Here is a 23,865-nt window from a genome sequence, read left to right on the forward strand (position 1 = left end):
CCCCGAGCCAGACGCCGCCTTCCGGAGCAGAAGGCGCAGAGACCCCCCAGACCCCCGCGCCTCGCACCCCCCTTTTCCTCTCTCCTCCTCCTCGGCTGCACACAGACGAGCACGTGAGCGGGGCAGCGCGTCCCAGCTGTGCCTCAGCTGACCGCCTCCTGATTGGTTGAGAGCAACGTGGGCTGGGGTGGGGCCCGGCCGCCTGCGTCGCTCGCTATTGGCTGTCCGGGCACCCGCCTCCCCCTCAGGTGAGGCGGGCCCGCGGGCGCGCGCGCCCGGCTCGGCGGGCGGGGCGTGGGCGCGCTCGAGCGCGCTCCTCCCAAGTCCCCACCTCTCCCCCCCCCTCCGTCCGTCCCCGCGCGCCGACGCGCGCCCCCGCCCTGGCCCGCCCCCCGCCGCTGCCTCCGGAGCTCAGAGCACAGAGCCGCCTCGTCTGAGGGGGACGCGCGGACCGTCCTCGCTACCGGGCCTGGCCCTGACACGCCGCGGGAGGAGAGGTTCGAGCACGGGCCCGGACCCTCGCGCCCGCCGCCCGCTCCTCCCGCCTCGGGGCGCACGAGAGGCTTCCCGCCTGGCCCCGCCGCCCGCGGACTCGCCGGTCCTTTTCTCTCGGGGTGTGGAGGGAGCCCCGGCACTTAGGCCGGAGCGAGCCCGGGGGCCGCCGGCCGCGCAGGCATCGCGGGGACCGATCCGCCATGGAGGGCGCCGGCGGCGCGAACGACAAGAAAAAGTAAGCCCCCCTCCCTCGCTCCCTCCTCGGCCGGCGGCCCGGGCCCGGTGCCCGCCCGGGCTCCGGCCCCGCCGTCCCGCGCCCCCCGGCAGGGAGCGGGGAGAGCGGCCTTTTTTTTTTTTTTGTCTCTGCCTCTTCTCCCCTCCCCTTTTTCCCCCCTAACCTTGCGGGCAGGGCTCCCCCGCTGTCCACGTCGCCATCTTGTCGTGGGGGGTGGGAGACGCCTGGAAAGTGCTTTCTGGGGTTCGGGGGGTTCCCTGCCCCGATCGCCCTCCCCCTCCTCCACAGCCCCGGGCCGCGGGGGCCTTTGCGCCCCCCACCCGGCCCTCCTCGGGTACCCAAGCCCGCTCGGGGGGTCGTCGGGGTGTAGGAGGGGGGGCTCCGCCCGGAGGGGGTTTCACCCAGCCTAGAAACCCCGGGCCGGGGAGAAGTGAGCTGGAGCCCAGGGGCCGCCGCCGAGCGCATCCGAAGCTTCCGCTCCTTCCCGCCCCCATCCTCTCCAGTTAGGCGGAAAACTCGGCCTCCGGGCAGACCCCGCGCGCCGGGGCCGGCTTCCCGGTGGGCTCTGGCGGAGTCGGCGGCGCGGGGGGCAGAGGGGAGGGGTCTCTTCCCGACCCGGGGGGCTCCGGTGCTCCGAGGAGGCGGCCCGGCTCGGCCGCTCGCCGCCTTTGTGCCAGCGGGGTTTGCCTGGACGGTCTGAAGATGCTAACTTTTTTCCCCCCCTCCCCGTCTGCACGTGCAGGTTTTGTTTCGTTTTTGTGCTGGTCTGGTGGCCTTGACAAAACTTGCCTCCGAGTCACACCGTAACGGGGATTTGAGGGGAACAGGGACCTTGCCAGCACAACTTCCAAATCCGATACTTGGAGTTTTCTTGGTTTTTTTTTTTGGGGGGGGGGGTGGAATGGATATCACCTGTCTGTCATGCAAGGGCCCAGACCTTATGAGTGACTATCTGCTTCATCCATTATCTTAAAAATACCTCCGTGAAAATGTAGATAGTGTGGGTTACATTTAGGCCATTTTCTTATGTGTGTGGGGGGGTGGAGTATGTGGGCAAGGAAAATGCAGTGCAAAAGAAAAAAACGTTGCAGCATTTTTAGGACCCTGCTTCATTTTTCTGTAGCTATATCAAAAGAATATATCCGAAGTCAACCTTCTGTTAGAACTTAATGGAAGTTTATAAAACACCTTGAAGTTTTGAGTCCAAGGAGCCCAGGTACAAAAAGCGTTAAGAATTGTGGGCACTGCCTATACAATGAAGATTCTGCCTGCTTAAAAATTTTAACTTTGAGGAAATCCTCTGAAAGAATTGGAGATTTATAGTAGGGGTTGTGGTTATTTGACTGGCTTTCATGTTAAGACCTTCTACTCTTCTGGGAGAGATTAATTTCCCTTATCAGTACCAGCAGAAGATAAACGTGTTTATTTTATTTTACTATTTTGTAGATCCAGTGTATTGGTCTTTATTCAAAGATTAAGCTCTTGGTTTGAATACCCCAGAGAAGGCACTTCAGTTTGTTTTTGTTTTTTTTTAATAACAAGTCTAAACTAAATTCCCATACTTACCAGAATTAGTTGCAATTAATTTTGCAGAAGTGATTACAAAGCTTTTGATGAACTGTTGAGTCTGGTATATTATAAACCTAAAACAGATTATACTGCCAATTTTCTGTCCTTATGTGTTGAATTATATTTAGTGCATGAAGTTACACTCAGGTTACTTCCTTTCTGTATGTAATATTATACTAAGATCTTTGCCATTTGTTAGAATATTAGAAGCTGCTTTAAAATGAATGAATGAATTAGCTACTGTGGATAAGCACCAACCCTAAATGAAATTTTAGATTTTTAAAAAATTCCTTCTGTTATTTAAAGATTTTCTCATTTGAAAATTTAGTAACAGGATCAGATGTAAAATGTATTTCTTACTACAAATATTAATTTAACCGAAAATACAAACAAGTCATTGTTACTCAACAATCTTCAGTTACTATTTACTAAAGCTGTTCTTTTGTTATTATTTTGAGTTTTCATTGAAAGGTAACAAGAAATTGGAGGGGGATCATTTTCTTCTTATGATGTTTCCATTTTAAGTAAGTTCCCCAAGTCAGGATGGAGAGAATGAGAGCTTGTTGGAGTTTTTTTCCTTTTTTTTTCTTTTTCGAGGATTGCCTACAAAACTCAAACTGAAGAATAAAATGAACAGAAAATACCTGATATATTTAACATAGGCATTTCATGTTCAGGTCTTATAGATTTTTTTTTTAAGAGTTCAAAGGGATGTCAAAAAAAATTGTTCTGGTTCAGGCTTCATTCATATCAAGTTTCCAAAATATAGTTAATGGATCATTAATGTAAATGTCTGAATAAACATTTTAGAAGTCTCCTTGTTTACCTTTATCCATTAAAAATGAACTCACGTATATTACTATACTTTCTCTTGTTTTAATTTTCCCCTCATTTGGAGAATCATCGTGTGTAGTAATTTAAAGCATAAGATGTGGCAGCGGATAGGCATGGAATTAGAGTTCCAGTGTTACTTCCTGTGAGCTTTGGGAGGTTACTGATGCTTCTGTACCCCCTCCCCATTGGAGATGATGATAATAATAACTCTCTTAGCAGTTACTGTGAAGGCTAAATGAGATCATCATTTAGAATATTTAGGTCAGTGTCTGGAATAGGAGTTCGGTTAACACTTTGAGAACTGGATGGTAGGTGTTACTACTTGTAGTTCAGCCTTCCATAGTGTTTGTAACTCTTGTTTGCAAATCCTTTCCAGCATTGCTTTGAGTTTCTCTTCTCTCTGTCTTATGTACCTTCTTTATATCCTCAAATGAAAATACTTAGCATTGGACTTGGTTTGAAAAGAAATTCTTTCCTGTTACAACAGTTTCCCTGGTCAGGTTGACATCCAGCATCAGTTTTACTGAGTTTCTGATATACCTAGTGCTCCCCCCCCATTCCCTTCACAATTCTGCCTTTTTTTTTCTTTGCCAGTCCTGGGTCTTGAACTTAGGGCCTGAGCACTGTCCCTGAACACATTTTGCTCAAGGCTAGCACTCTGCCACTTGAACCACAACACCACTTCTGGCTTTTTTTTTCTGTGTATGTGGTACCAAAGAATCGGACATAGGGCTTCATGCATGATAGGTGAGCACTCTATCATTAGGCCACGCTCCTGGGCCCTGATGGACCATTTTTTAATTTGTTCTGGACCACCCAGTTGTAAATATATATGCTGCCTCCTGCATTTTATCAAGACATATGCAAAATTTGTAGTTTTATAGAACTAGTGGTAAGACATTTCTGTCAGATAATCATGATTTCACAAGTTTAGAGTAGATAATCATGAGTATTCATTTTGAGGGGAACATAGTAGAAAAACTGTCCTTTGCTTATGAGCACTACCTGAGTTTGAACCATTAGCTTCTGCTTCAATGCAAGACTTCTATCTTGTTTTTCTGTAGCTCAGTGTGTGAAATCTGTTAGTACGGGGTTGTCCCTGTATGTTTACTGAGCTCTCAGATTGTTAAAGTGTTCCAGTTTACTTCTGTTACCTACTGCAGTTTGGAAACTATCCGGTCTTCCTGCCTGTTACTTTCCATTGTCTTTGTAGCTCTAATGGTATTAGTGCTCAGAGTTGAGATATTGTAGTTATATTCCATTATTGTATTGTCAAGAGTGATGTGTAGTGCGTTGACAAGGATTAGTCTCCATAGATTTCTTTTTCTTTTTAAAGGACTTAAAATAGTGTATAATGTTGAATAGTGAAATTAAAAAACCAAAACTAAACCGCTACCATGCATGAATGTTGGAGATTTAATTTAAACTACTGTTCTTGTATCTAAAATTGTTGTATAGATCTGCTTCTCAACCAGAAGAAAATAATCTAAATTTATATGTGTTGTTGGATTTGTTCCTGTTGAGAAACTTATTTGATTAATGGAAAAGGTTTGTTGTTGTTGTTGTTGTTGTTGCTTGTTTCCTTTTTATTTGGGAACTAGTTACCTAAGTAGTAGATTTTACCTAGCATTTGCTGCTTGTGCTATAGGTGTTTAATGTGTTTTCTGATTGATTCTAAAAGGTCAGAAAGAGAATTTGGAACTAAGATAAGCCAATTTCCTTGTTGCTCTGTATTTTTGGCATAGTGAGAATTTTATTTTATTTATTTATTTATTTATTTTTGCAGTCCTGGGGCTTGAACTCAGGGCCTGGGCACTGTCCTTGGACACATTTTGTCCAAGGTTAGCTAGCGCTCTGCCTCTTGAGCCATAGCACCAATTCTGGCTTTTCCTGTGTATGTGGTACTGAGGAATGGCTTCGTGCATGCTAGGTAAGCACTCTACCACTAGGCTACGCTCCTGGCCCTAGTGAGAATTTTCAAATAGAAGTCCTGAAATTTAAAAAAATACTTTATCCCTCTATTGAAATATCAGAAATAACTGTTTTCTTTATACATTGAGCCTGATGTTAATGTTTTATGCTCTAAATTAATAAACCCATGTCTGTTTGCCAAACATGATTCCTTAAAAAAAAAATCTAGTCTATGCAATTAAAAATTATATAAAAATGGGGCCGAGAGTTTGGCCTACTGGTAGAGTGCTTGCCTAGCATGCATGAAGAGACCCAGGTTTGATTCCTCAGTACCACATACATTAAAAAAAAAAAAAGCCAGAAGTGGTGCTGTGGCTCAGAGCTTTAGCCTTGAGAAAAACCCAAGGACAGTGCTCAGGCCCTGAGCTCAAGACCCAGGATTAGGGGGAAAAAATTATACAAAAATGTTAAGTGATTACTTCATTATCTGGGTCATTTTTAAGGTAAGTGATTGTGTGGCTCCTAGTTTAATTGTTAAAAATAACACAAACAAACAAAAAATGTAAGATGAGACTGAATGAAAGGATCTCTAGAATATGGAAACTAGAGCCTTATCTTGTGTGATTGTTGTTTTTAATGTACTGTGTTATTTCTCTTCTCTTTGGTCGTCCTTTGGTTAATTTCATGTTGTTAATGTATCTGACTTTGTTCCCTGGTATATTGTATATGGGTTTATTTGTTAATTTGAAATAGGAAAGGAAAGGAAGGGGAAAACAAGATGATTGGTACGGGGTTGGGGGAAGGAAATGGGGACAAAAAACATGAGAAGGGGTATCAGCCTGTAAGAAGTAATGCCCCTACTATCTGGAGAAAGTAACTGTAACCCCTGTATAGATTACCCCGACAATAAAAAATAAAATCAAAAAAGAAACATATTCTTCAAAGTATTGTTCTCAATGCCAGAAAAATACACTTTGAAAAATAGTTTTTAAAAAAATATTTCCCACCTGCCAGGATTACAAGTATGAGCCACTGTGCTACCCTTGATCATTTCTAAGAGTGAAGTTCAGTACTGGCAACTGTATTCAAATTGCTGTACAGTATAACCAATCTTGAGAGAACTTTTCATCTTGCAGAACTGAAACTTTACCCATTGAACAACTTCCAGTTTGTGGCAACCACTGTTCTACTTTGTCTGCAGATTCAAGTAATCTAGAATCTTCTAGAATCTTCTTATAGTAGAATCACAAATTTTTGTTTGTGACTAATTTCATATGAGCTGATGGCCATTCATGTTCACCAGTGTTGCAGCATGTCTGAATTTACCTCCTTTTAACAACTGAATAATATCCTTTGGAGGAACAGTGACACAGGTCACTTCTATCTCTCGACTGTTGTTCTGTTATTAACATGGTAATGCAAATATCTCTTCAAGGTCCTGCTTTTAGTTCTTTGGATACATATTTAGAAGTAAGGCTACTGAATCATATGAAAACTCCTTTTAAATTTTTTTTTTTTTTTTTGCCAGTCCTGGGCTTGAGCTCAGGGCCTGAGCACTGTCCTTGGACTTTCTCAAGGCTAGAGCTCTACCACTTGAGCCTCAGCACCACTTCGGGCTTTTTTCTATGTACGTGGTACCGAGGAATCGAACCCTGGTATTCGTGAATGGTAGCAAGCACTCTACCATTAGGCCAAACTCCCAGCCCCTTCTTTTCATTTTTTTTAAGGAACCACCATACTGTTTTCCAAAGCACATACACCATTTTACATTTCCCTTAGTGGTGTGCAAAGATTCTTAGGTACTTATTTGTTCATGTTCTCTCCGTGTGTGTGTGTGTGTGTGTGTGTGTGTGTGTGTGTGTGGAGAGGGGGAGGAAGAGGGAGAGAGGGAGGGAAGGAGGCCATTCTAGGGGATGTGTTAAAGTGGTGATCTCTTTAAGGGTTTGTTTGTAGATCAGCAAACTTGAAGCAGCTATAAAAATTTGCCAGTGGAATCTTTAACACAAATGATGTTAACTCTAAAGTAGGAGTTATTTTTTTCCTAGTGATTTGAAAGGAATTGGTTTACTGGTACTTTTTCAGAAAACGAAAATTTTCATTTCAAAATAGTATATGCTTTAAGGCCATATAGGATGATGCTAAAGGAAAGGACCTCCAGGATATAGAAACAAAAGCCTTATAATGAGTGATTGTTGTCCTTAGTGTACTGTGTTAACTCTCATCTCTTTTGCTGTCCCTTGGTTATCTCATATTGGTTTACTATTTTACCTTGTTATCTGATATATTGTATATATGAGTATTTGGTTATTTGAAATAGGATAGAGAAGGGGGGAAAGCAAGATGAGGGGCGAGGGTGAGGGGAGGGATATGGGGACCCAGGACATGAGAAAGAGTATCAATAAAAATATATGGAAAAAAAGAAAAAAGGATGGGAAGAAGGAAGGAAGCGACAGAGGGAGGGAGGAAGGAAGAAGGAAAGAGAATGAGAGAAGGCAAGGCGATAAAAAAAGAAAGGAAGAAAGACTATTATCTTTTCATTATTATGCCGGTGAAACATATTTGAAACCATTAAAATTTATTTTAAATAACTAAAAAAATAGCATATGCTTGTTGAATTGTTTATAAAGCCCCACTTAAATTTGTTTACAAAAGATTAATTGAAGTGACTTTATTTTTATACAAGATCTGTCTTTATTATTGTAATGATCTCACTGCTTTTTATGAGAACTTTTTTCATTTAAAAATTTTACTTAGTGTTAGACACCAGTGGCTCAGGCCTGTAATCCTAGCTGCTTAAGAAGCTGAGATCTGAGGATCCAGGCTTGAAGCCAGATTGGGCAGAAAAAACCAATGAGACTCTTATTCCAGTTAACCACCAAAAGCCAGAAAGCTCAGGGTCTAATGCCCAGTCTGAGTTAAAGCCTCAGGATAGGTTTAATTTTTTTTTTTTTTTTAAACTTGGAGGCTACACATCAGTGACTATTTCTGGTAGCTCCAATTTGTAATCCTTGCTACTTGGGTGGCTAAGATAGGACTGTGGTTTCATGCCAGATCCAGAAAAAGGAAAAAAAATCCACAAGACTCCTGGTCTCTGGAGGGAAGCCAGAAGCCAGCTGCCTGTCATCTCAAAAGGAAAGGAAGCCTAAAGCAGACAGATGGCAGTCCAGGAGCACCCCAGAGTGAGAAATGAGGACCTAGCCTAAAAATAATAGAGAAAAACAGGGCTGGATGCAAGAGGGTTTAGTACTCTTATACCAGCCTAGCAAGCTCCAAGGTCTTGAATTCAAAACTAATACTGCCAAAAATAAAAAGTAACATTTCATTTAGTTACTATGTTAAACATGAAGATTATTTCAAGGTATGATTTCTTAAATTTCCTGCCTCATTAATGGGAAAGTGTAGCAGTGTGACACAGCTTATTTTACTTCTTCACTTGGATGTTTGAAAGTCATGGTATACTTTAAGTCAAAAGTATCTAGGGCTGGGAGTTTGGCCTAGTGGTAGAGTGCTTGCCTAGCATGCACGAAGACCCGGGTTCGATTCCTCGGTACCACATACGTAGCAAAAAGCCAGAAGTGGTGCTGTGGCTCAAGTGGTGGAGCTCTAGCCTTGAGAAAACCCAGGGACAGTGCTCAAGCCCTGAGCCCAAGCCCAGGACTGGGGAAAAAAAAGAAGTATCTATTAATACAGAAGTCTTTTAGATTAAAATGCTAAGCAAATTTCTTTAAAGGAATTCTTTTCCTTTTTTCCATTATAAAATTGGGGCATATTTACTTGGACAAAATTGCACATAGACTGCATTTGAAATGTATAATAGAAAATGGAATAGTGGCACATACTGAACTCAGTGCATGTTTGAATGAAAAAAATGAGTTATTGGATAATCAAAGAGAATGCACAAAAGTATTTTCTTCTTTAAGAGTGCTTTTTAAATAAAGTATTTATTTACTTTAGGTACTGGAGTTTGAACTCTGCCTCAACTTGTTTGACTGATACTTTACTGCTTGGGCCATATGACCAGCCATACTTTTTGCTCATTATTTTGGACTTGGAGGGTAGCCTATATTTCTGTCCAGCCTACCATTTTCTGGACTTCAGCCCTCTTAAGTAGGACTACCATTATGAGCTACTTTCTCAGCTACAGGTGCTTTAAAAAAAAAAAAAGTGCTCATTATCCATGTCTTCCTTTTTGTAGAAAAGTGTGATTCAGTTCTCTATGCTCAGAACACTGAGTAAAAATGTTTGCTACAATAGGCATCTGTGTAGTTCTGGGAAGTATGCTAGATAAATGTGTGAAAAGTATATTTACCCTGTGCCACCTATAGTAAACATTTATTAAATAAGTGTGATAATCTGGTATGTCCTAGCAGTGAAGTGCATACCCTGCAGAACTGACAGGTTCCACTGTACATGACTGGATATTTCATTTCCCTGTTGTTTCCTCTGTTGTGAACCCCATGGTTGAGGTTGGGAGGAGGTCATTAAGGTTATAAATGATACCAGTCATTTTGCAGATTCTGGATGCAGGTAATACAACAATGACTGAAGTAGAAATCCTAAAAATATCTGAAGAGTCAGCTGACAGATACATTTAAATAAATAATAAGTTGACAAACTGTTACACCTTGTTAACGGCCTTAAGTAAAGCAAGGGTGTTGTAGAGAAGTCAGAAAATTCTGGAATCTCTAGAAGAAATTAGATGCACTTTTCAGATCTGCCTTTAGATTTTTATACAGTCTGTTTTCAGAGAGTGCTTGAGGGAACAAGGCACACCCTTGTTTTTAATGTCTGTAAAATAGTTAACGTTGCCATAGTAACATTTTTCTTTTTTAAAAAATTCTGCAAATAATGCACTTTCTTAAAACTTATTAAACTCTAAATACAGAGTAAAACATGAAAGTCTTCTTTACTTCCACTGTTGTATTTACCAGTGCCAGAGTGATCAAGAAATAATCTAATAGTGTATGTAGCAAGACTCTTGATAGAGACTTTTTGTTTGTTTGTTTGTTTTTGTTTGCCAGTCCTGGGCTTGAGCTCAGGGCCTGAGCACTGTCCTTGGACTTTCTCAAGGCTAGAGCTCTACCACTTGAGCCTCAGCACCACTTCTGGCTTTTTTCTATGTATGTGGTACCGAGGAATCGAACCCGGGTCTTCGTGCATGCTAGGCAAACACTTTTACCACTAGGCCAAACTCCCGGCCCCAGATAGAGACTTCTTATGGTGTAATTTACCCAGTGCTGGGTGGCTCATGCCTGTAATCCTAACTTCTCAGTAGGTTGAGATCTGAGGATTGCAGTTTCAAACCGGCCCAAGCAGGAAAGTTCATGAAACTTTTTTTTTTTTGCTTTTCCACTTTTATTTATTTTTAATTTTATTGTTGATAATGTATAGAGGGATTACAGTTAGATTCTTTAGGTAGTAGGTGCATTACTTCTCTCACATTGATACCCCTTCTCAGGTTTTTGTCCCCATTTCCCTCTCCCCCCTTTCCAATCATCTTGTTCCTTGTGTGTTTACAAGGTTAGCCCTCTACTACTTGAGCCATAGCACCACTTCCAGCTTTTTTTGTATGTTTGGTACCAAGGAATCAAACCCAGGACTTCATGCACGCTAGGCAGGCACTCTACTACTAGCCTGTGCTCCCAGCTTCCAAGTTCATGAAACTCTGATCTCCAGTTAACCATGAAAAAAACATAAAAGTAGAGCTGTGGCTCGTGTAGTAGAATGCTATACTTGGGTAAATAAAAGCTCAGGGCCAGCATTAAAAAAATGTTGCCCCTGACTGGGGGTTTTCCATGTATTGACTTCACTTAATTTTTTTCGTTTAACATTATGTCTTTCCTGCTAGTATAAGAGCTCCTTTTCTTTATGACTGTGTTACTTAATCATCCCAACTGAAGAACATTTAAGATGTTTCAAATTACTACTGTTATGAACAAGGCACATTGAATATCTCTGAATATATGTATGTATATATAATGTTTGGCTTTAAAGTTATTCAAAATAAAAACAAAACATTAGAATATATAGAAAAGTATGCTTGTTTCCACAGTTTACAGATAACAAGTGCTAACATTTTGAATTTATTTTATCCCTTTTTTTTATGTGTATCTACAGTAGGGTTGCTTCCTAGTTAAAGCCCTGGAATAGTAGAGCCCCTGGGTTTGAGCCTCAGTTCTGTCACTAACTAGTTTTTACCCAATTGTTATGTAATTACCCAGTGTTTTAGCTTTTTTTTTTTTGGTCTGCTTTTTGGTTTACACTTGCAAATTCCTGCAAACAATACAATACCCAGGCTGATATGTAAGGGTGGCTCTGGCCAGAACTCCTAGCCACTCCTGAGGCTGTTGTGAGGGTAGAGGCCCTAGCCTGGGGATTAGACAAATCTGAGAGACTCTTATCTCCAGTTAACCACAAATAGCTGGAAGTGGAGATGTGGCTCTAGTTTTAGAGCAGCAGCCTGGAATGAAAAGAAGTTAGAAGTCCCTCACTTGGAAGCACAAGTACTAATGTGCATGAACACACACACTCACATTCTTCTCCCCAAAACTACAGACATTTGCAAAATACTAGTAGGCTATTGTTCTATTTGATGGTATTCTTTAGAGTTATTTGCTTTATTAGCCAGTGTTTCTAACTTTTTATTGTAAACTTAGATAAATATCTTATTTCATAATCAGCAAAGATTTTAAAAGTCAAGGTTTTTGATACTTTATGATTGCCTAATTTATCATAGAGTTCTAAGATTGGCTTATGGAAAATGGGAAAATAAAATTCTCAAAAGAACTACTTTAGAGAAGCTGGCATGTTAACATTCTGAGGTCTATTCAGCATTTTGATCCACTGAAAATGTCTCCTCTTCCCGAATAAATTCTTTGTAATTTTGTGGATATCTTTGTGAAGAATAAGAGAGTGCTTTTAGGTAGTACAAATGAATGTCATTTAGTATCTACTATGAAATAGTGGTTTCTCTAATTTTGAGCGTGCATGTCATACAAGTTATTTAATGTTAGTTATTTGAAGCATATCTGTTGATCTTTGCTGCAGACCAAGTTCATTGTATAATAATTAAATTACATTTGGTAAACATAATCTGAGATAAGAGGCTTACAAATCTCTAGGACTTGATTTTTGAAAATCTGTTAAGTGTATACCATAACGTAATTTTGTTTTGATGCTGTGAAGAAGCCTTGCTATTGTTTAAGCACATGAGGCATTTCATTTTCAGACCTATGATTAATTTATGTAGAAGCGGGGAGGGTCCTCTGCTGCATGTTGTGATTGAACATGCCATCACTATACAAAGTCCTGGAGCCACCCTCCCTTCCCTAGGGTGGAATGCCTACTGCAGGATCTTCTGTCAGATAAACCCAGTCTTTCTCCCAAACTTGGAGCCATCTTACCCAGTCAGACTATTCTTTCTACCTCTCATTCTTACATGCCCAAGCCCTTTCTTATTTCATCTTAATTTTTCATTTTGTTTCAGTTTACTTCTTTTTTCTCCTTTAATCCAGCTGTCTTTGAAGTTTATTGATGGGGAAGAAAATTATAGGATATAAATCCTTTGGTTTTTATTGATATTTGAATTCTGATCCTTTCTAATTTTTCCTTAAAATGAACTTAGCTTTCTTTCCTAAGGGTTAAGAGCAAGTGTGATGCCATTGCTTCCTCCTACACTCATAGCAGTCATTAGCATCACTTTACATTGATACTGGGGATTCTTTTCAGAATTTTACTCAATAAAGGATTCCAGGAATTAAACCAGTCGTGGAGCTGGCCATACTTGTTTGCCACTCTAGTCATATTGTGATAGTAATATTGCTAATAATTTTAAAATGCAATGTTTAATAGGTCCAGATGTGGGTTGTAACAAATGTTATAAAGTTGGAGCATAATGGTTTCCATGGCTTTAGAATGACATCGAAGTAGACATTCCATGAGCATATTCAAAATCATTTGCTTTAGCTATTTTTCAAAAAGCTTAGTCCAGGGAGGAAATGTAATTACTAACATATAGTCTACTTTTTTAAGGCACAGTTGAATCTAGAATCTTAAGTGATGTCCTCAGAGTTTTACACCTGGCTTTGTCTTCACTATTAGGTCATTTATATTTTCCTGCTACATCTGAGGACTATTGTAACTGTCACTCCCCAGCTTCTTCATCCATACAAAAAGGAACTTGCTCTTTCTTCTAGTCTCCTGGAGGACTGGCCAATTTCCCTACTTGGACTTTTCATTATTAATCATGTGAATGGTGTTTCCTGATTACATGAGCTAAGTGTCTTACTGTAGATTGTTCGGTTGTCTTGTAGATTATTCATCATCACCTCCCACACAGAACTCTTAATCTATGTTGGCATTGTAATAATGGGCTGTGTGTTTTTGTTGCAAATGACCTGCATTCGTATTCCACAGTTTTCTATCAAGCATAGTCACACTGGAAATAACTGCTATTATTTGGGAAATTGAGAGTCTCTTCTACTTCTAGGTTAGTGTGTTAAATATCTACCACCACAAAATAAAGCCCAGTTGCCATATTCTTGGTTTGGTTATCTTTGAGCCCTAATTATGCACTTATATTTTTGAGACAGTGTTACTGTGTTTCTTTTAATTTTTTCCCCCTAGTCCTGGAGCTTGAACTCAGTGGTACTAGTAGTTCACACTTGTATCCTAGCTATACTCACAGTGCTGAGATCTGAAGATCTGGTTCAAAGCCTGCCTAGGTAGGAGAGTCTGTGAGATTCTTCTCTGCAGTTAACCCCCAGAAAATGGGAAATAGTTCTGTGTCTCAAAGTGATGGAGCACTAACCTCAAGTAAATTCTCAGGAATAACAGGTAGGCCCTGAGTTCAAGCCCCAGAACTGGTGGGACGGGGTGGGGGTGAGGGGAAGCAGGTACTCTAAGATCCATCTCAAGCCTAGATAGCATTCAGATTTTTCTGAAAAAATGTGGACACAGCATAATATCATATCAGCTTAGTAATGAATTTTTCTTAAAGTACAAAATATTCTATGATGCTATCTTGAAGCTGCTGTTGTTAATATTTGTAACACTGTCTATCATTGAATCATTTTTGTTTGTGTATTATGCATATAGATGTATATACACATGCACAAAGAAGTAGATTCATATTCTGAAGTTTTCACGTAATCTGCTCTTCTCACATCATACATTATATTTTATATGAACAAAAATTATTATTATTTTTTTGTCGGTCATAGGGCTTGAACTCTGGGTCTCGGTGTTGTCCCTGAGCTCTTCAGCTCAAGGTACCACCCTAACCCCTGAGCCATATCCAGTTTTCTGGAGGTTAATTGGAGATAAGAGTTCAAGAAGTAATGTACCCACTACTTGAAGAATGTAACTGTAACCCCTCCACTGTACCTCACCCTGACAATAAAATACAACTGAAAAAAAAAAGAGTCTCATGGACTTTCAGTGCCTGGGGGCTGGCTTTGAACTGCTCCTCAAATCTCAGCCTCCAGAGTAGCTAGGATTATAGGCATGAGCCACGAACACCTGACACAAAAACTAATTTTTGTACACTGACTTTATCCTGAAATTTGTGAGATTGCTGTTTATTTTGTTTTGAATTTCAGGGTTGAATCAATACCCTTGGATATACTAGGCACACATATTCCCATTTTAATTACACCCTAGCGGTTTTGTTTTTGAGAGTCTTGCTAGCTTTATCCTGGCTGGCCTTGTGCTCTCCTGGAAATCACAAACCTCTTGACAAATTAGCATTACAGGTTGTGCTTCACAACAGCTGGCTACTGTTGTGTCAGTTAGGAAATGACCTTAGTAACTGCTATTAAATAAAGACAAGCAAGGTGGGCAAGGTGGCTCACATAATTCTAGCAACTCAGGAGGCTGAGATCTGAGGACTGTGGTTCAAAGCCAGCCCAGGCTCTAAAGACTGTGAAACTCTTATCTCTAATTAATTACTAGAAAATAGGAAGGGGGCCTTAGCTCCAGGGGTAGGGTGGTAACCTTGAGCTGAAGAGCTCAGGAACAATGCCCAGGCTTAGGAGTAGGGCCAAACCCTTGATCTAAAGAGCCCAGGGACAGCAAGCACCTAGGCCCAGAGTTCAAACCCCATGACCCACAAAAAAGTAAAAGTAAAATAAAAGAAAGAAAGACACGCAGTGTAAAGATGGATAGCACAAGGACTCTGAGCCTTATGAATGCTGGCCTTGTACATGTTAGGCAAATGCTCTGCACCCCCAATCCTCTTTTATTTTTGTGTCATGCTGCTGCTACCTTTGTCCAAGCTGGCCTCAAACTTCTGATCTTCCTTCTTCCAGCGCCCAAGTAGCTGGGATTGATAGCACTGTGACAATATTTTCTTAGAAAAGGCGTAATTTTTTTTTTTTGCAACTTTGTATCTTTCGTACTTTTATTTATACCGAGGTTTGAATTCAGGGCCTTAAACTTGCTAGGCAGGCACTCTGCTACTTTAGCCACGCCTCTAGTCCTTGAAAAAGATTGTAGAAAACAAAATTAGTCAGCTGGCCCCAGAAGGCATACTTATAATGAAGATGTTGATTTGTCAAGAATATTATCTACAACTCATGTATCTTACTAACCACATTATAGGGCAAAACAATAAAAGACATCATAAGCTGGGCATGCCAGTGCAAACTTGTAATCTCAACATTTGGGAAGCTGAGGCAGGAAGACTGATCTCCAGGATAGCCTGTATTACCTGGGCAGACTCGTATCTGAAAAAAACAAAGGAAAAGAAAAAAAAAAGGCGTGTAGACTGTAGAAACAATGGGGCAACTCATCTAAACATTAAACCTCTTTAGCATATTGCTATTCCAGTGTATCAGCTCTCTACTAGTACATGAGTTGCTTCCTTGGCAAGATCCCTGATAACAAAGGTGTTGTTAGTCACTGGTACACTGTTAAGTGAGTTATTCTAATAGTTATTGTTGTTTTTTCACTTTAGGAAGAAGAAAACGCTCTGGTGTTAAAAGCCTATATTTGCCTACGTTCACATTTACTGAACATTGATTTGCTCTAATTGCTAGAAATTCAACTAGATAAATGAGTGCTTTGCTTCTGCATGTATTGTCATAATCAGTTACTGTTGCAGTTATTGTTATAGTCATATACATATATCTATTTCAACTGAAAGATGGGATTTCAATATATTCATACCTTCAGTAAGCGTTTTGAATAATTTATTGTTAGTGTTTGGAATATATAGTTGAACAAAATAGATAGAAGTACCTACTTTTTTTTGGTCCCTGTTGGGGCTTGAACTCAGGGCCTGGATGCTGTCCCTGCGCTCTTTTGCTCAATGCTAGCATTCAGTTACTTTGAGCTACAGCTCCACTTCCAGTTTTTGAGTAGTTGATTGGAGTTAAGAGTCTCAGAGGAACTTTTCTGTCTGGACTGGTTTCAAACTGTGATCCTCAGATCTCAGCCTCCGAGTAGCTAGGATTACGGGGTAAGCCACTGGCACCAGCTAGAAGTATTTACTTTGATCGTGTTTACACTGTACTACAAATGTGGGTTGATGGACTAGCCAGGAAACAGACAGTTGAAATAGAGCATGCCAAGAGGATCAGGATGGAGGGAATGAGTGGTCTGGAATCTCAACTCAGTGAGGTGAGATGAAAAGAGTGTCATGGTTACTATAGGAGGCAGTAGTTCAGAGGGAACAATTTATAAGGTCATAAGGAAGAAGTGGGGACCGGGAGTTTGGCCTAGTGGTAGAGTGCTTGCCTAGCATGCACAAAGACCCGAGTTCAATTCCTCGATACCACATACATAGAAAAATGCCGGAAGTGGTGCTGAGGTTCAAGTGGTAGAGCTCTAGCCTTGAGAAAGCCCAAGGACAGGGCTCATGCCCTGAGGTCAAGCCCAGGACTGGCCAAAAAAAAAAAAAAAAAAAAGGAAGAAGTGGGTCCAAAGTCTTTGAAGATCAGCAAGGTGACCTGTGTGTTGATAGCAGCACACAGAGAGGTAGTGGAGTCAAGTCAAGGAGAAACAAATTGGCTCTTCCAGTTAAGGAGTCATATGATTTGATTTGCTTGTTAAAAGGATTATTCTGGTGGATTATAGGAAAATATTATGAAGTGAGCAAAGAAACAGGGAGATAAAGGAATATACTATTTGAAGGTGCATAGTCAGATAAGCTCACTAAATCCAAAATAGAATGCCTTGTTCACTCTACCGACATTGTTACACTGTTTATTGGTGATTTATAATATTACAGGAGCACTGATGATGGGAAAAACTAATGGTTCCCCAAAAAGAATGTTGGGCAGTCAGCACTCCTTTATCTGAAGTCCAAGTTATGTACAACTCTGCTGAGAATGCCAGATTTTGTTTCCTGGATTGTTGTTGGGGTTTTTGTTGTTGTTGTTGTTTTGTTTTCTAAAGAACTCGCCCCTTAATAATTTGAGTGAGAAACTAGCAAAATAGCACTGAATAGGTCCAGGAGTTTGGCCTGGTGGTAGAGTGCTTTCCTAGCGTGCATGAAGACTGGGGTTCGATTTCTCAGTACTACATATATAAAAAAAACTGGAAATGGTGCTGTGGCTCAAGTGGTAGAGCTCTAGCCTTGAGAAAGCCCACCAGGACTGGCCAAAAAAAAAAAAAAGTAGTAAATATTTAGTGATAATCTGGTGCTTTCCAAACCTTGTACCTTGTATATCAATAGGCATCTTAGGAAAATTCTGGGGACTCAAATTGGGTCTGCCTCAAACCTATGGGATCAAAATTTTCAAAAGTAGGGTTATGATTCTTGACGTTTGTAATTAATGATATAACTAGTGAATATGGCATTAACTATTTAATAGATTTAGGGAAGCATTCAAGCTCCTCAAATGCTGTTGTGTATTACTGTATTCCTAGTCCCTTGACACTCTTGACATGGTACTAGATATATTCTCAATAAACATGTATTTAATGAAGGATCAGTTTGTGTTCTCAGGTTCAAAAGGCCACTCATCTGTTTTTGGTTTTCTTAATGAGCTAATAATATGGAAAACTCTTAACATAATATCTGATACATGAAAAGTGTTCAGTAAATGTTAGAGAGAGAAAGGGTTCATTTTTGTACTCAAAGTACTTAATTACTTTGGTAATTGGCTTATGCTTGGCCAGACCACCAGAAGAGGGCAGGCAGATTGGCTTTGCCTGAGTCCTTACCATATAAAGAATTCCACTAAGACTAAGAGTGGGTAGCGCGTGGGTAAAATGTCAACAGTGCGGAGGTGAAAACAGAAGGGACAGCAAGATTGAGACCTGAGCTATACAGCAGACTGTCTTCAAACAATAATAAAAATTTTGTTTAAGTAGTAAAAAGGATAGTAATTAGTGATGTCACATATTTCTATTATTTTAATTGTATATGTATAACAAAAATGTCTTGAAACTTAGTTGGACAGAGCTATGCAAAAAGTATCCAAAAGTGAGAATTTAAGGTTAAAATCAGATTTTTTTTTTAAATGAGAAAAGAATTTTTTTTTGGGGGGGGGGGTCAGTCTGGGTCTTGAATTCTGGGCCTGGGCTCTGTCCCTGAGCTCTTTAGCTCAAGGATACTGCTCCACCTCTTGAGCCATGTGCCACTTCTGATTTTCTGGTGGCTAATTAGAGCTAAAGTCTCACAGACTTTTATGCCTAGGCTGGCTTTGAATGGCAATCCTCATATCTCAGCCTCCTGAGTAAAGCTAGGATTACAGGCGTGAGCCACCAGTGCCTGGCAAGAATTGATTTTTTAAAGAGGTTCCTTTATATAGTCTTTAAAGACAAAAATAAGTGTATTTAATGGGAAATAAATTCTGGAAAAAATTAACTTCTCATATAACAAATGGTTTATATTTATAAGGTACAAAGAGATAAAAATAGAATGAAGATCTATCAAAGTAAATTGAGGAGATTGAAGTGAACAGTGTACAAGGAAGCTCAAGGAAGGAAATGCATCTTAATGCCACACCAATACCAAATTGTCAAATTATATTGCACCAAAAAAAGAAAAAATGTAGTTTCCCAAACTTGTAGTGCTCAGCTAGTAAACAGTCCTATACAAACAGCAACACAATGTGCATTCAGTTGTGTGAATTCTCTTAGGAAAGTGTAGTATATTATGTCAAATGTTAATTATATCACTTACAACTTTTATTAACTTGATATTTTATAAATTCCATAAAATGTGTTTTGAAGTCCAAATCAAGATACATGTTCGATTTGTTTTCCTGTGGGAAGTGGTAGAATTAATAACCCCCTGGGCTAGGAGCATAGCCTAGTGGTAGAGTGCTTCCATAGCATATACAAACCACATACACAGAAAAGGCCTGAAATGAGGCTGTGGCTCAAGTGGCAGAGTGCTAATAGCCTTGAGCAAAGTGTCCAAGGACAGTCCCAGGCCCTGAGTTCAAGCCCCAGCAAAAAATAACTCCTTGATCTGGGCACAGTGGCTCAGGCCTATAATTCTAGCTACTCAGGAGGCTGAGGTCAGGATCGAAACTCAAAGCCAGCCCAGACATTAAAGTCCGTAAGACTCATCTCCAGTTAACCACCAGAAAACTGGAAGTGGCACTGTGGATCAAGGGGTAGGGCGGTAGCCTTGAGTTGAAGAGCTCAGGGACAACACACAGGCCCAGAGTTCAAGCCCTGCCACTGACATCTTGTGCTCAAGGCTAGCACGCTTACCAGTTGAGCCACAGTTCTATTTCTGGCTTTTTTGCTGGTTAATTGGAGATAACAGTCTCATGGGCATTCCTGCCTCACTTGGTTTTGAAGCCCAACCCTCAGATCTCAGCCTCCTGAATTAACTTTAGAAACATTCTTTGGGAATTCCTAGGGAAATGCATGATTGTGTCTATTATCTTAAACTATGGATCTAATTTTTTTAACAAAGAAAGGTTTAGAAATGTAATCTTAGCTACTCAGGAAGCTGAGATCTGAGGTTCACAGGTCAAAGCCAGCCCAAGTAAAGTATGAGACTCATAACCTCCAATAAATCACCAAAAAGCAGGAAGTCACCAGGCACACTGGTGGCTCACACCTGTAATCCTAGCTTCCCAGGCTAAGATCTGAGTTCAAAGTCAAGCCTGTTAAGAAAGTCCATGAGACGGTTCAGTTAAGCACCAGAAAACCTAAATGAAGCTCAGGGAAAGCTCCCAGACCCTGGGTTCAAGCCCTAGCACACACACACACACACACACACACACACACACACACACTCATTGCATAGATTGAATTTCAAGCCTTTTGACTCTTTCCATGTAGTGGTTTGCCATCACCCTTTGAAATTGTCTAGTTTTAAAAAGCACCATAGAGAGCAATCAATCAATCCCCAGGGTAGCAGGTACCTTTTATTAGGATATTGGATTTATGAAAAAGATCCTGATCTTGAAGCCCTCTAAATAGCCTAGGGTTAAGTTCTAAATTCCAACTCCAAAGCCATCCACCTGTTCCTTACAACTTCTCCTTTATGGCTCTGGATTTGGGAAATAAAATTTTAAGCTTTATTATAATCTAGACATGAAAATTTACCTTGATGTAGTTAGAATGTGTTGTGTGGCTTTGGTTTGGTGGTGGTAGGCTTTGAGCTCAGGTAGGGCATTGCACTTGCTAGGCGCATGCTCTCATGGATCCCTGTCCCAATCTTTTTTTTTTGTTTTTTGCCAGTCCTGGGCTTGAGCTCAGGGCCTGAGCACTGTCCTTGGACTCTCTCAAGGCTAGAGCTCTACCACTTGAGCCTCAGCACCACTTCCAGCTTTTTTTGTATGTATGTGGTACCGAGGAATCGAACCCGGGTCTTCATGCATGCTAGGCAAGCACTTTAACCACTAGGCCAAACTCCCAGCCCCTGTCCCAATCTTTTTTGCTTTAAGTATTTATAGTATATACATAAATAGGATCTTGTGTTTTGCCCAAATCAGCCTCAAACCACAACCCATCTATCTAAACCTCCTATATGCTGGGCTATCCAGTGTATACTGTCACACCCAGCTAATTTTATTGAATTAGAAGAATCTCAAACATTTTGTCAGGAAAACTGGCATCAAACTGTATTAGGTAATATAATAGAGGGGATTAACTTTCTTAAAGTACACTGTATGCAATATGAAATTATTCCAGTGAAATTCACTTGTACTTTTAATGTATGCCAATAAAAAGATAAACACTTTTAAATCTAATTGGTTTCATAGTTGATGTTTTCAACCTAGAAATCCCAGTTTAATAAAGATATTATTTAATGGAGTTATATAGGTGGTTATATGGGAATAGGGACCTATAACAGTACATCTAGGCTTTTGTTAAATGCTTACTGTTAAAGAAGCAGCTAAGAACAGAACCAGGTTTTACCTTTACCTTCAACTCAAGGTAGGGAAACAGATTTTTGCTAGACAGTTAAGAAAAGAAGACGTGATTGCTTATAATTTGTGAAAATCTGATTTTATTTTTGGCAAACTTCCCTGAAGATGTACCAGTGTACCAGCTACTTGGCAAGCATAATCAGGAGAGTAGCAAATTCATGGCTAGCCCAGGCTACAGGTAGGAGACCTTATTTCCAAAACAAAAGTACAGATTAGGAACCAGTGGTTCATGCCTATAATCCCAGATAATTGGGAGGATAGCAGTTCCAGGTCAGCCTGGGCAGAAAAGCTTATGACTCTATCTCAGTGGAAGAAACTGGCCATAATGGGTATGAACTTATCATTGTAGCTAGTGTAATAGAGCTCTATCCTTGAGAAAGTCCAAGGACAGTGCTCAGGCCCTGAGCTCAATGTGTGTGTGTGTGTGTGTGTGTGTGAATACCGTTATTGTATTGACACATGTTCCTTGCTAGCCTGTCCATTTAATTTCTTAACATTTCAGCCATTTTGCTTCTTTTTTTTCTTGCTGTACTTATTTGGCACCTATTACGCTAGTAATAAAAGATAGCTAAAGAAGAAAAGAATAGCTTATTATTATAAGCCAATAGTATAAATACTTATAGCTTATGGTCAGTATTCCTTGTGTGGATAAGGAACAGAGTGGAAAGCATTTTGGTGGAGGTAACTTGTATCAAAACAAATACCCATTTGTAAGGCCAGGCATTGTGTTACACACTTCTAATCCCATCATGTGGGCGACTGATGAGGTAGGATGACTATTAGTTTGAGGCTAACCTGGATTTTAGGGAGATCATGTCTCAAATCAAAGCAAAAACAAAAGATGTGTTGTTAGTACTGTTCTACCTTTATAACAAGTCCTGTTCTCATGTTATGTACAACATTAAGTAGTTAATCCAACCTTTGGGGTTTCTCCATATAGAGACTACTTTTTGAGTGACGAGATGCCACTTTGGATATACCAGTTACTTTTTGTTTTTGTTTTGGTGGTGGTGGGGCTTGATCTCAAGGCCTCGCTGCTATCCCTGAGCTCTTTTACTCAAGGCTAGTGCTCTTGAGTCACCACCCCACTTCTGGTTTTTGAGTGATTAATTGGGAATAACAGGGACTTTTCTGCCCAGACTTGCTTTGAACCCTGATCCTCAGATCTCAGCCTCCTGAGTAGCTAGGATTACAAGAGTGAGCCAGTAAAGCCTTGCTCTACTTGAAGTCTAAAGCATTTGCCAGTCTTACATGCTAAGAAGGAGGAATAGACTGCTTTGGACAGGTTTAAAGCTGGGTCATGGGCCTCTTCTGAATGTTCTTTATGTCTGGAGTAATCCAAAATTTGTGTAACTGTCTAGTGTATAAAATATTTATCTTCTAGTCAAATATTAAAAATACATGACATTTTTGTGCTCCTGTGGTAAGCAAACACATACAAAATTTTATTCAGACTAAGGCAAATTAACTTATCTAAATTTTTTGTCTTTTCTTCCTACTTTTACTTTTTTTGTTAAGTAGGATAAGTTCTGAACGCCGAAAAGAAAAGTCTAGAGATGCAGCCAGATCTCGGCGAAGCAAAGAGTCTGAAGTATTTTACGAGCTTGCACATCAGCTGCCACTTCCCCATAATGTGAGCTCACATCTGGATAAGGCTTCTGTTATGAGGCTTACCATCAGTTACTTGCGTGTGAGAAAACTTCTTGATGCTGGTAAGTTCTTCTACAAGGGCAAAATAGACCTGGACATGAGAAAATAGATATAATTCATCATTATTTTTAGCAGATGGTTGTCATGGTTAGATTTCAATATCCAATTACATTATGGTGTTTAATTAAAATTATAATTAAAATTTTTAACAATCATTACTATTTTTAATCAAGCTTTATTTTTTTCCTAATCTGTTTAGTTGCTCTTAGAAACAGTCTTCTTTGCATTAAGTTTGTTTTATTCCCTTGAATATACTCTTGTGTTGAGTGAATTGAACCATGTTCAAAAGGACAAAGAACACATGTTTTCTTACAGGGAAATCTAGCCCAAAAGATAAATATATACACACATACAGTCATACACACACACACACACACACACACACACAGGTTCATGTACTTATATGAGCATGTATGTATGAAACTCTGATAATAATTAAAGGATGTGGGAAGGGGGAAGAGAAGAAAATGAAGGTGGTGTAATGACATTGAAATATCTACATGAAGATGTAAGGAAATTCACTGCTGAATAATAGAAGGCTTGTACAACTATGAGTGGAATATGATGGTGAAAACCCTTCATAAAATTAATATTCACTAAAGAAAACGACAGGAATGTATGGCTCTGTTAGAGGACTGGGCACAAATGGGAGGGGGAAGGTGAATTAAATATGTTACATGTACAAATATAGATAGGACAGTGAAACTTATTGATACTGCTTAAAGAAGGGGGGGTAATGAGAATGATGGGGGGAAGACTTTGGTTATT

At 40.2% G+C, this 23,865-nt stretch overlaps 1 protein-coding gene across 2 annotated transcripts in view; it reads left to right on the forward strand.

Moving 5' to 3' along the window:
• The first annotated feature begins 431 nt into the window (after positions 1-431).
• Hif1a (hypoxia inducible factor 1 subunit alpha) overlaps positions 432-23,865 on the forward strand; it is a 44,904-nt gene continuing 21,470 nt past the window's right edge. The window contains exons 1-2 of one of the 2 annotated variants that reach the window (XM_090344238.1): positions 432-730; positions 22,906-23,099. In XM_090344238.1, coding sequence (XP_090200364.1) covers positions 696-730; positions 22,906-23,099 — 229 coding nt within the window. In that variant the 5' untranslated portion in view covers positions 432-695. The remainder of the gene's footprint in view (positions 731-22,905; positions 23,100-23,865) is intronic. The other variant, XM_090344239.1, reaches the window with a different exon arrangement.

Source organism: Megascapheus bottae, chromosome 14, assembly GCF_031878675.1.
Source record: "Megascapheus bottae isolate mThoBot1 chromosome 14, mThoBot2.hap1, whole genome shotgun sequence".
Lineage (NCBI taxonomy): Eukaryota > Metazoa > Chordata > Mammalia > Rodentia > Geomyidae > Megascapheus > Megascapheus bottae.